The sequence below is a fragment of the Rhinopithecus bieti genome, unplaced genomic scaffold (genome assembly GCF_001698545.2).
Source record: "Rhinopithecus bieti isolate Rb0 unplaced genomic scaffold, ASM169854v2 scaffold_56174, whole genome shotgun sequence".
Taxonomy (NCBI): domain Eukaryota; kingdom Metazoa; phylum Chordata; class Mammalia; order Primates; family Cercopithecidae; genus Rhinopithecus; species Rhinopithecus bieti.
In genome coordinates, this window is record NW_016824749.1 from 4,257,051 (window position 1) to 4,269,593 (window position 12,543).

General features: G+C 41.5%; 1 protein-coding gene across 50 annotated transcripts in view; it reads left to right on the plus strand.

Annotated features, from left to right (window-relative positions):
• Nucleotides 1–12,543, plus strand: part of SORBS2 (sorbin and SH3 domain containing 2) — a 235,415-nt gene that overhangs the window by 187,832 nt on the left and 35,040 nt on the right. For all 50 annotated transcript variants that reach the window (XM_017862581.1, XM_017862598.1, XM_017862588.1 and 47 more), the window contains 2 exons: nt 2,577–2,764; nt 11,854–11,942. In XM_017862581.1, the coding sequence (XP_017718070.1) occupies nt 2,577–2,764; nt 11,854–11,942 (277 nt within the window). The remainder of the gene's footprint in view (nt 1–2,576; nt 2,765–11,853; nt 11,943–12,543) is intronic.

Genomic DNA, 12,543 nt, shown 5'->3' on the forward strand with positions numbered 1-12,543 from the left:
ATATAAAAAAGAAAAAAAAAAAACAAAAAAAAAAAAAAAAAAAAAAAAAAAAAAAAATCACAAAAATCAGACATACTCAGACATAGTTCAATAGTAATATTGAATAATACAAACTCCCAGCCATATTGTAACATCAATAACAAATATTTATGTAGTAGCATTAATTTACCCTTCTATGTAGATTTCTTTGTGAATTAGGTCAATCGTAAATTGGGTTTCTGAGTGCCAACCAACTACAATAGCATCCCTGAGAAAGGAACTCTCGAACCCTCCTTTTTATCTTGTGCCTCTATCTATGCACCTAAAACATTTGAATTTTAGAGTTTTAATCTAATCTAAAGATTGCCATAAAGACACACAGACCCTCACATGACAGGACAATCACAGCGAAAACAGGTCTAGGAGATGCAGCATCCTCTTCAGAAGAGGACGAACCAGTTCTGAGGTCTGCCTCTCCGCTTCCACACATCCCAGGCACATGTATTTGCTTTACCATTTGTAACACTGAGATAACAGCACATATCTCATAGGTTTGCTGTGTGGGCTAAACAAGACAAAAACTTAAATAAATCACATGACATTCTGCTGGGCTCCACGGGAGCTGGGATTGCTGCTGTTGCTGTTATCACTGTTGTCTACACAATTCTTGTCTAAGAATCCAGGGATTTCACGCACAGTATGCTGTGCCATGTGTGGCTTCATTCATTAACACTTGTCTTAAATGTACTGTACTCAAACTCAAAACCATGACACAAACTCCCTGCTAGTCTAGACTATTGACAGTATTTTATGCAAACGAGAGGAAGCAATCTTTAATGGTTAATTTGCTGACCAGGTAACTGATACTCATTGATTGATTGACTGATGAGACAGGGTCTTGCTCTGTTGCCCAAGCTGGAGTGCAGTGGTGCAATCATGGCTCACTGCAGCCTCAAACTCCTGGGCTCAAGCTATCCTCCCATCTTAGCCTCCTGAATAGCTGGAACTACAGGCACATGGCACAACTGGCTAACTTTTCTGTAGAGACAGGGTCTCACTAGTTGTCCAGGCTGGTCTCAAACTCCTGACCTTGAGCCATCCTCCAGCCTTGACCTCCCAAAGTACTTGGTTACAGACATAAGCCATAATGCTCAGCCTTCGTTCATTATTTAAATAGAAAATGTTGGAATTCCAATACAACATCTTCTAAAGCTAAGATGATAGGACAAGCTGCAGACAACCCTTGAGGTGAGAGAAATTTGCCTCTCTTGATGCCTTTTTTTTTTTTTCAGTTCTTTCCTGTATTTGGTATGCCACTCTGGATATATTCATGTTATTAGAACTCTGCTTTATAGAGAAAAGATATAAGATACAAATTATAGCACTGAATTCTCAATCACAACATATTTCACTATAGGAGAATTTTGACTTCAAAGATGTTTAAAACTTATGTTCACAAAAACCAGCAGGTGGTTTTCTTAGGAGCATTATTTATAATTGCTAGAACTTGGAAGCAACCAAGATGTCCTTCAATAGGTAAATGGATAAATAAACTCTGGCACATCTGTGGAATAGAATGTGGCTCAGCAATGCAAAGAAATGAGCTATCAAGTGACAAGAAGCACATGGAGAAACCTTAAAAGTGTATTACTGAGTGAAGCAAGCCAATCTGAGAGGCCACATCCTGCATGATATCAACTGGGCATGGTGAAAAGGCAAAACTGTGTAGGCCGTGGAAAGATCAATGGGTGCCAGGATGAGCGGGAGGAAGGGAGGGATGAAAAGCTGGAGAACAGAAACTTTTTATGGCAGTAAAACTATTTTATATGATTGACACATTAGTGATGGACACATATCATTATACATTTCTCAAAACCCATGAAATGTTTAAGATAAAACATGAATTCAAATGTAAGCTATGGACTTGGGGTGAAGATGCATCAAGGTAGATCCACCAATTGTAACAACGTACCCCACTAAAAGAATATGTAAATGATAAGGGAAACTGTACAAGAGGAAAGGGACTATAAGGAAACTCTCTACACTTTCCAGTCATCGTTTCTGCAAGCCTAAAACTGCTCTAAAAAAATTAAGTCGGCCGGGCACAGTGGTTCATGCCTGTAATCCCAACACTTCAGGGGACTGAGGATGGAGGATCACTTGAGCTCAGGGGTTTGAGACTCTGTCTCAACCCAGCCTGGGCAACATAGTAAGACTCTGTCTCTATGTAAATAAAAATTTAAATAATTAGCCAGATGTGGTGGTGCACACCTGTGGTCCCAGCTACTCGGGAGGCTGAAGCAGGAGTATCCCCTGAGCCCAGGAGTTTGGGGTTGCAATGAGCTGTGATTGCACCACTGCACTTCCAGCCTGGGTGACAGAGCCAGAAATCGTCTCAAAATAAATAAATAATAAAGTCTATTCATTTTTAAAAGGATCCTTCTAGAGAAATCATGTTGAACATCAAGGGATGGGTTCCTAGCCATGCCGTTTTGCTGATAGAAGTTTAGGAGTCACTAGCACGTTCCACTGGTTTTTCTGGTGCACACCTTAACCTCCTCCAATGCCAATCAAACATATCTGATTCCTTCTTTCAGTTCTGCAAGCATGGCCAGTGACTTCAGGAAGCGGAGGAAGAGCGAGCCTGCAGTGGGTCCACCACGGGGCTTGGGAGATCAAAGTGTGAGCAGGACTAGCCCAGGCCGAGCGGACCTCCCAGGATCAAGTACTACCCTTACAAAGTCTTTCACTAGCTCTTCTCCTTCTTCCCCATCGAGAGCAAAAGGTGAGCAATAGTAAATGAAAACACAACAATTTACTAGTTTGCATTTTAGCCTAGAGCACTGTGTGAAAGCTGGCCCAGTGATAGTGGCACGTGCTGGCTCCCACGTACGGTGTCTGGAATAAAATACAGTTTTAGAACAATAGCTTTCTTCCCACCCAGACTGACTCAAGCTGGTGAGCCACTTAGGTTGCTTCAAGAACTCTGACTAGCATCTGCTAATGCTTTTTTCCCCCAAATAGATCCCTTTCTAAACAAATTCAAAGTACCAAATATGTATCATCAGGCTACTAAAAGATGTCATTTGTAAACATTAATGTATAGTCAAAATTTTCTAATGTTTCTACAACTAGCAATCAGTCAAATTTATAGGATAGAAATTACAAGCAGCAACAGAGGAAATTGTTACCTAAAATATACATTGGTTTGGAGGTTTTAAAAAGTTATTCAATTCTAGATTTAAAAAAAAAATTCCGATCTATTAATTTCTTTAGCCATTTGCTGTATATTTTGGGCCACCTTCGTATGAACAGTGGAGCATCCAGGTCCTGCCAGGTAACATAGTGGTCAATTCACAGCAGTTCACAGTCAGGACTGATCGGTCCCAGACCATAATTATATCATTCAGGAATCACCAAGCCTTTTTTTCAGGGCGGCCTGTCTCCTCACTGCAGGTGTAGGCAGCTCACTGTTGAAAGGAGTAAGTCACTCCTTCTGGTTTCTGGAAGACCATTTAGTGGTCTTCCTTGAGGACAGGAGTGTTTCTGAGATGGAGAGTGAGGACTGAACCAGCACCCACAGGGAGCTAGGGCTCTACCGAATATGGGACCACACAATCTCTTCTAATATCTTGGGATCGAAACAGAAGAGAAAGAGATTTTGAAATGTGTGAAGAAATTGAGCTCTAACATAAGTTTCTATAAAACCAGACCAATTCAGCTACACCTATCACCTATACTCAATAAAACCATTGCCACATGATAGTTAAAAGTGATAGCTGATTTGTGTGCAAAAGATATTCTGGTTGTGATGATTGGACTCTAAGTAGGTGGAGGCCTAGCCATTTTAAGGCCTCGTAAAGCTGTAATATCAGCTGATGGTTCAGGGCATGCGAGCTCCATCCATCACACCTTTCCTCTGAGGAGCAGAGATGCCTTATCAGATCCAACTCACTTATTCCAATGAATATCTTAAGGTAACAAGTAAGTCATGCAATGCCATTGACTCATTATTATTGTATACTACCCAAAAGTTAAAAGGATTCTGATAAATGTAGATATTTGTTTTATCACAGGGAGTGTTAAATCAACTTCCTTTCCCAGGCAGTACATATCTACCTAATGTGCTCACCTACTTTTAAAGAATTTAGAGAACATTGTAAGGTATGCGTATTGAATAGAGATATTTTCCTCCATTAGATTTTATTTCTAAGAAGAAAATGTCCTGTTAGATATAATTTGGCTTCTCATTTATTAGTTAACTCAGCAAAACAAAAGAACATTTCCATAGCTATTCAAAATCGAATCCAAGTGTACATCTCTATTATCAAATTGCAAATATTTTTTAAAAACTCTTCCCAGAAAAAAAAGCATGATATATGCGCCTCTGATGAAAGGTTTGCATTATATTCAGTTTTCCTATGAGAACTATGTACCTAATAAGAGGTTAAAGTAGAGCAATTTAAGAGGTAAATTAGTTAGCTTAAAGAGTTTTAGCTATTTTCTTTCTTGGAAAATGTTAGCAGCAATAGTTCACAGCATTTGATTTTGCAATTTTGGAGCTTTGCCTTATAGCTTTTAAAATCCAAAACCCATAAAAAATTATTTGATATAGTCATGAGAGTATTAATTAGATGTAAATGTATAAACCGCTCTCTACCTATGTATCATTACGAATCAGATGAGACTCAAATTCCGGCCCTATTAAATTGATTAAGTGTATCACACTTTTGACACTAATTGTTAAACCTTTACTACCAGATCATGCTATCAGCTGAAGAGGCACTATTGTGTTTTGGCAAACGGTATTGTCAGAAAGGTGTATGAATTATGTAATAGAAGTAGGCGTATTTGCTTCCATCAGTTACTTCTTATGCATAGTTTTGCCAACTCTCTCTGCAAAGCTACATTCATTGAAAAGTATTAGCTCGCTTTAGAATTAGACCTTTTCTCTAGACTTGAAGCTCCATGCGTTAACAATCAGCCTCTAGATTAAAACACACTAACTGCTTTCTCCTTGCTGTGCTGTCTGATGCTTACTGACATGCTCTCCTCTCTTTGTGAACCTTTTAACTTCTCCAAATGTCTCTCTTCTACCACGCTGCTCTGGATTAAAAGGTGGGGATGATAGCAAAATGTGTCCATCCCTTTGCAGTTACTCAGGGCTCAACGGCAACCCCTCCAGTGAGTTAGATTACTGTAGCACGTATAGACAGCACTTAGACGTCCCTCGGGACTCACCAAGGGCCATTAGTTTCAAGAATGGCTGGCAAATGGCCCGGCAAAACGCAGAAATCTGGAGCAGCACAGAAGAAACCGTTTCTCCCAAAATCAAATCCCGGAGCTGTGACGATCTCCTAAACGATGACTGCAATAGCTTCCCGGACCCGAAAATCAAGTCAGAAAGCATGGGCTCCCTGTTATGTGAAGAGGACTCCAAAGACGGCTGCCGCAGAGCCTGGGGTCGCCCTACATCCAGGAGGTTCGCGGTCCCGGCAGATCCAGGATCAGACACCGGTCAGCCCACAACGCCCCGGGGTTCCTGAAGATGTACAAGAAAATGCACCGCATCAACCGCAAGGACCTGATGAATTCCGAGGTGATCTGCTCCGTGAAGTCCAGGATACTGCAGTACGAGAGCGAGCAGCAGCACAAGGGCCTGCTGCAGGCCTGGAGCCAGTCCTCCACGGAGGAGGTGCCCCGGCACATGGTGCCCACGCGCATTTCCGAGTTCGAAAAGCTGATTCAGAAGTCCAAATCCATGCCCAATTTAGGGGACGACATGCTGTCTCCCGTCACCCTAGAACCACCACAAAATGGCTTATGTCCCAAGAGGCGATTCTCCATTGAGTATTTGCTGGAGGAAGAAAACCAAAGTGGACCCCCCTCTCAGGGCCAGCGAGGCCGCGCGTCTAACGCCCTGGCGCCTGTTCACATCGAAGTCACCAGCGATGAGCAGCCCAGAGCCCACGTGGAGTTTTCCGACAGCGACCAGGACGGGGTTGTGTCTGACCACAGCGACTACATTCACCTAGAGGGGTCATCCTTCTGCAGTGAAAGTGACTTTGATCACTTTTCCTTCACATCCTCTGAAAGCTTTTACGGATCCAGCCACCACCACCACCACCACCACCACCACCACCACCACCACCACCACCACCACCACCACCACCACCACCACCACCACCACCACCACCACCACCACCACCACCACCACCACCACCACCACCACCACCACCACCACCACCACCACCACCACCACCACCACCACCACCACCACCACCACCACCACCACCACCACCACCACCACCACCACCACCACCACCACCACCACCACCACCACCACCACCACCACCACCACCACCACCACCACCACCACCACCACCACCACCACCACCACCACCACCACCACCACCACCACCACCACCACCACCACCACCACCACCANTTCCTATGAGAACTATGTACCTAATAAGAGGTTAAAGTAGAGCAATTTAAGAGGTAAATTAGTTAGCTTAAAGAGTTTTAGCTATTTTCTTTCTTGGAAAAATGTTAGCAGCAATAGTTCACAGCATTTGATTTTGCAATTTTGGAGCTTTGCCTTATAGCTTTTAAAATCCAAAACCCATAAAAAATTATTTGATATAGTCATGAGAGTATTAATTAGATGTAAATGTATAAACCGCTCTCTACCTATGTATCATTACGAATCAGATGAGACTCAAATTCCGGCCCTATTAAATTGATTAAGTGTATCACACTTTTGACACTAATTGTTAAACCTTTACTACCAGATCATGCTATCAGCTGAAGAGGCACTATTGTGTTTTTGGCAAACGGTATTGTCAGAAAGGTGTATGAATTATGTAATAGAAGTAGGCGTATTTGCTTCCATCAGTTACTTCTTATGCATAGTTTTGCCAACTCTCTCTGCAAAGCTACATTCATTGAAAAAGTATTAGCTCGCTTTAGAATTAGACCTTTTTCTCTAGACTTGAAGCTCCATGCGTTAACAATCAGCCTCTAGATTAAAACACACTAACTGCTTTCTCCTTGCTGTGCTGTCTGATGCTTACTGACATGCTCTCCTCTCTTTGTGAACCTTTTAACTTCTCCAAATGTCTCTCTTCTACCACGCTGCTCTGGATTAAAAGGTGGGGATGATAGCAAAATGTGTCCATCCCTTTGCAGTTACTCAGGGCTCAACGGCAACCCCTCCAGTGAGTTAGATTACTGTAGCACGTATAGACAGCACTTAGACGTCCCTCGGGACTCACCAAGGGCCATTAGTTTCAAGAATGGCTGGCAAATGGCCCGGCAAAACGCAGAAATCTGGAGCAGCACAGAAGAAACCGTTTCTCCCAAAATCAAATCCCGGAGCTGTGACGATCTCCTAAACGATGACTGCAATAGCTTCCCGGACCCGAAAATCAAGTCAGAAAGCATGGGCTCCCTGTTATGTGAAGAGGACTCCAAAGACGGCTGCCGCAGAGCCTGGGGGTCGCCCTACATCCAGGAGGTTCGCGGTCCCGGCAGATCCAGGATCAGACACCGGTCAGCCCACAACGCCCCGGGGTTCCTGAAGATGTACAAGAAAATGCACCGCATCAACCGCAAGGACCTGATGAATTCCGAGGTGATCTGCTCCGTGAAGTCCAGGATACTGCAGTACGAGAGCGAGCAGCAGCACAAGGGCCTGCTGCAGGCCTGGAGCCAGTCCTCCACGGAGGAGGTGCCCCGGCACATGGTGCCCACGCGCATTTCCGAGTTCGAAAAGCTGATTCAGAAGTCCAAATCCATGCCCAATTTAGGGGACGACATGCTGTCTCCCGTCACCCTAGAACCACCACAAAATGGCTTATGTCCCAAGAGGCGATTCTCCATTGAGTATTTGCTGGAGGAAGAAAACCAAAGTGGACCCCCCTCTCAGGGCCAGCGAGGCCGCGCGTCTAACGCCCTGGCGCCTGTTCACATCGAAGTCACCAGCGATGAGCAGCCCAGAGCCCACGTGGAGTTTTCCGACAGCGACCAGGACGGGGTTGTGTCTGACCACAGCGACTACATTCACCTAGAGGGGTCATCCTTCTGCAGTGAAAGTGACTTTGATCACTTTTCCTTCACATCCTCTGAAAGCTTTTACGGATCCAGCCACCACCACCACCACCACCACCACCACCACCACCACCGCCACCTCATCAGCTCCTGCAAAGGCAGATGCCCGGCCTCCTACACTCGATTTACCACAATGTTGAAACACGAAAGAGCCAGACACGAAAACCCCGAGGAGCCCAGAAGGCAAGAAATGGACCCCAGCCTTTCTAAACTGGCTTTTCTAGTCAGTCCTGTGCCTTTCCGCAGGAAAAAAAATTCAGCCCCTAAGAAACAGACTGAAAAGGCAAAATGTAAAGCATCTGTGTTTGAGGCTCTGGACTCTGCCCTTAAAGACATTTGTGACCAAATTAAAGCTGAAAAGAAAAGGGGGAGCTTGCCAGACAACAGCATCTTGCACCGTCTCATCAGTGAGCTGCTGCCAGATGTTCCCGAGAGGAACTCGTCCCTGAGAGTGCTGAGGAGGAGCCCCCTGCACCAGCCTCTCCACCCACTGCCTCAAGATGGTGCTATTCATTGCCCACCCTACCAGAATGATTGCGGGAGAATGCCCCACAGTGCCTCTTTCCAGGACGTGGACACAGCCAACAACTACCACCACCAAGACCGTGGCGGTGCGCTCCAAGGTGGATGAGCTTTTCTTTCTTTTTCTTTGTGGTTCAGAGACCCACCCTCCAGCTCTTTCATTGCCCATTCCAACATCTCATCACTCCCGAGCTGGGAGACCATTTGGCATCGTTATGTGTTGTGAAGCAAACACTTGTTGTGCAAATATGTGTTACTGAATACTGCTCATTTGCCCATGTGATATTTGGACTTGATGTGTGGCTTAAAGTGACCATCAATTCACAAAAATTTACTCTTTCAAAAACGAGAGGGAAGGCTATTGTGTAGCTCAGGATTAGAGTTGAAGCAACCATTACTCACACTGAGATGATAAATTACGCTGTGACATGAATCAAAACCTATAGTTCCACACATAGCCTTTTAAAAATGTGTATATTAACTTTAAAACTTTATATTCATTCTGTTAATAATTTACTCACATTCCATATAGAAGATACTATATCAAAACATTCAAGAAGCAAAACTGAAAGATGTGATTAGTAATTGATGGACACAAAGAAATTAGGACTTGCTTAATAGCTTTCTCCATTTCAAGGACACAATTGTGATAAAATTTTTGTGAATGTATCTTTAAGCTGTATATATAAAAGGCCCATTTCCACCATTTATTCATTTTCTCTTTTCCATTACTTAATTCATTCACTTTCTCTTTCTGCTAAAACAGTCCTGTATTGAAATTTGAATTACATTATTCAGGTAAAAGTGACTCTAAACTCTGTTTTCATAGATAACTTTGAAGTGGCAACACAAGAATAAACAGCAATTGAAAGGCAGAGGCCTCTTTTTGAGATTTATGTAACTTATAGCCCAGGGTGTTTTAAAATTTGTGACCAATTCTTTTCATTAATTCTTAGAGCGCATCTGTTCACTACGTAAATTTTAAGAGATTGGAATGAACATTCTGGGCTGAAAGTTGGTCAACAGAGAAACTTCTATGCACCAGACACTACAGAGTGCTTTATATACATTATCTAATCAAAACTGGCATAGGCCTATGAAATGGGTGTTGTTTTAAGAGCCATTTTCAATTCTGGAAGTTGGGCCTGGAGAGGATAAGAAATTTGTCCGAGGTCACACAGAGAGTAGGTGACAGAAAAGGGATTCAAACTCCTAATGATTCAGAATTTATAGTATAAAATATAATCTCAGACAAAGAAAGACATGATTCACAGTTCGTATTAGTGTCAAATATGGCTTGATTGTTAATCAGCTTGCACAAATCTACTTAGTATTTATCTTCTTTGCTTTCACTGATGTTGTACTATATACTTATATTTATCTTTGCTTACCCTTAGACTGAAGCAACATGCTTCAAAATCATCAATTAGAATTTTAAAAATCAATTTCTACAATCGAAAATTTTCACTAATTGAAATGTGTCAGGATCCAATTTTTTAATAAATTAGCTACCTTCTCCAGGTTTTTAATATCCTAATATAATCATCTCTCAATTTTATGTGCAGATAAGAGCACATTTTTGAAACATGACTTGAAAGGGCTTTGAAATGCATTTAAAAGTATTTTGTTTTAATAAAATATTTATTTTCCAATTGTGTTTCACCCAAGTGAAAATAGCTTATATTCCATGGGGTAGAAAAGGAATTTAAAATTCGTGATCATTATCAGGCCCTCTGATCATAAAAGTATATTAACTTAGAATTTATATCATCAAAGTAGTCAAAACCCTAAAACAGTGTTTTCTTATTATGAATCAGCACTTTAAATTCCTTCATAGATGGATAAAATAAATTTTATTTTAATGCTTTTGTCAGTCTGGATAACTAGATTTATTAAAGGGATAAAAGAAAGAATTGACAAATATTGACCCAGTTATACTGATAAAATTCTATGACATAGACTGCTGGAATAGTTTTAATGTCTACTTACATCTCCATATGTAAGTCACGTAAATGCAAAAGGTATGAGATACTATTAAGAACTACATGCAATCATAATTTTATAATGTGATTATTTGTGCTTTGCTTTAAGATAAACAAAAATAATTCAATATTTCATAAGCAGTTTGGCAACTGACATGATGCTTTCTGTTTATCCCTTTTTTGCTTGCAGTAAGAAGAAACAATATCTCTTTGTTTCTTTGCTTTCTGATAAGGTGTTTATCATCTGGGCACAAAAGAAGGCCATAGATAAACAGTATGGCATCTTAAGATTCAATAAGTATTTAAAAACAGAGTAAGAGAGAAGAGGGGAGAGTAAGGTGGAAGGAGAATGTTCATCCACACTCTTGTCATCCTCATACTTTCTTTGGTTTTATCTCTTTTTTTTCATTACTACTGTCTTAAATTATTCCACAAAATGTTTCTTTTCTACAATTTGTTGCTGTTTTCAAATTCTCCATCCTCTATAAGTCTTATAATAGTAATTATAAATTAGAGGCAAAAGCATAGAAACAGAAAGTTTTGAAAACTTTTTATATGAAAAATCCCTCTAATTATAAATTGTCTATAGTGGGCGTGGCAATATAATTAATCAGCAATGTAGCTATTATATTTATATAGACAATTATAATACTTCTACAACCTCAGGTATTTTTCCTTTTGAAATGCTCTTGTTTTGTGTCTTATTTCACNAGAAGAGGGGAGAGTAAGGTGGAAGGAGAATGTTCATCCACACTCTTGTCATCCTCATACTTTCTTTGGTTTTATCTCTTTTTTTTCATTACTACTGTCTTAAATTATTCCACAAAATGTTTCTTTTTCTACAATTTGTTGCTGTTTTCAAATTCTCCATCCTCTATAAGTCTTATAATAGTAATTATAAATTAGAGGCAAAAGCATAGAAACAGAAAGTTTTGAAAACTTTTATATGAAAATCCCTCTAATTATAAATTGTCTATAGTGGGCGTGGCAATATAATTAATCAGCAATGTAGCTATTGTATTTATATAGACAATTATAATACTTCTGCAACCTCAGGTATTTTTCCTTTTGAAATGCTCTTGTTTTGTGTCTTATTTCACAATTTTGTAATGACCTATGAGTTTTACACCCATGTGTTCAATAATGGTGTCTCTCCAAATTTGGGGAAAAAATAGTTGCCACCAGGGAAAAACGGCAGAACGAGTTGGCTTGTAATTAAGTAGCTACTCACTGTGACTGGCCCTGTTCTTTCCAATAGACCGTGAGTCCCCTAGAAGTTACTCATCCACTTTGACTGACACAGGGAGAAGTGCACCAAGGGAAAGAAGAGGAACTCCAGAAAAAGAGGTAGTTAATTTAATAGCATGGGAGTCTTTTACAGCAACCCACTTGATAGGGCACTTGCCAGCCAAAAATTCTCCCAAACCAGTAAAGAACTCGACAGAAAACAATGAAAATACTGAGAAACTAGAAACAATTTTCCTTGGAGCCCGAGCATAGCAACTCTGACCCTAGAAGCAGTCCACACCCTGACCCTAGCTCTGGTCTTCCCTAGTGGTGGTCCAGTTTTGGCCATGAGGCCTCTCTGAGTCTTGATCTGATGCCCATGAACTTAACTGTTGTGACCTCAAAGTGTCCTGAGTTAGGGCACCTTGTGGAGGGAATGGGTTTCCTCTGTACAATTTCATGGCCCGCTGGTCTAGGAGAAAGCCTGATGTCAACTGTGTTGTAAATCAATACAGAGCCTACATAAATAATTTTTGCTGGCTTACTTTTATTGGAGAGGATCCCTAAAAAAAGCTTTTAACCAGCCCAGTTCTCGGGACACTGCCCCTGGGAGCTACCCACCAAGTGAACTCTGTCCAGGGCCCTGAGCCAGGGCTAGAGCTCTTGCTCAAACTGCCTTGGAGCGGTGAGGGCTGGATGGAAACAAAAAGCTGGACTAGGA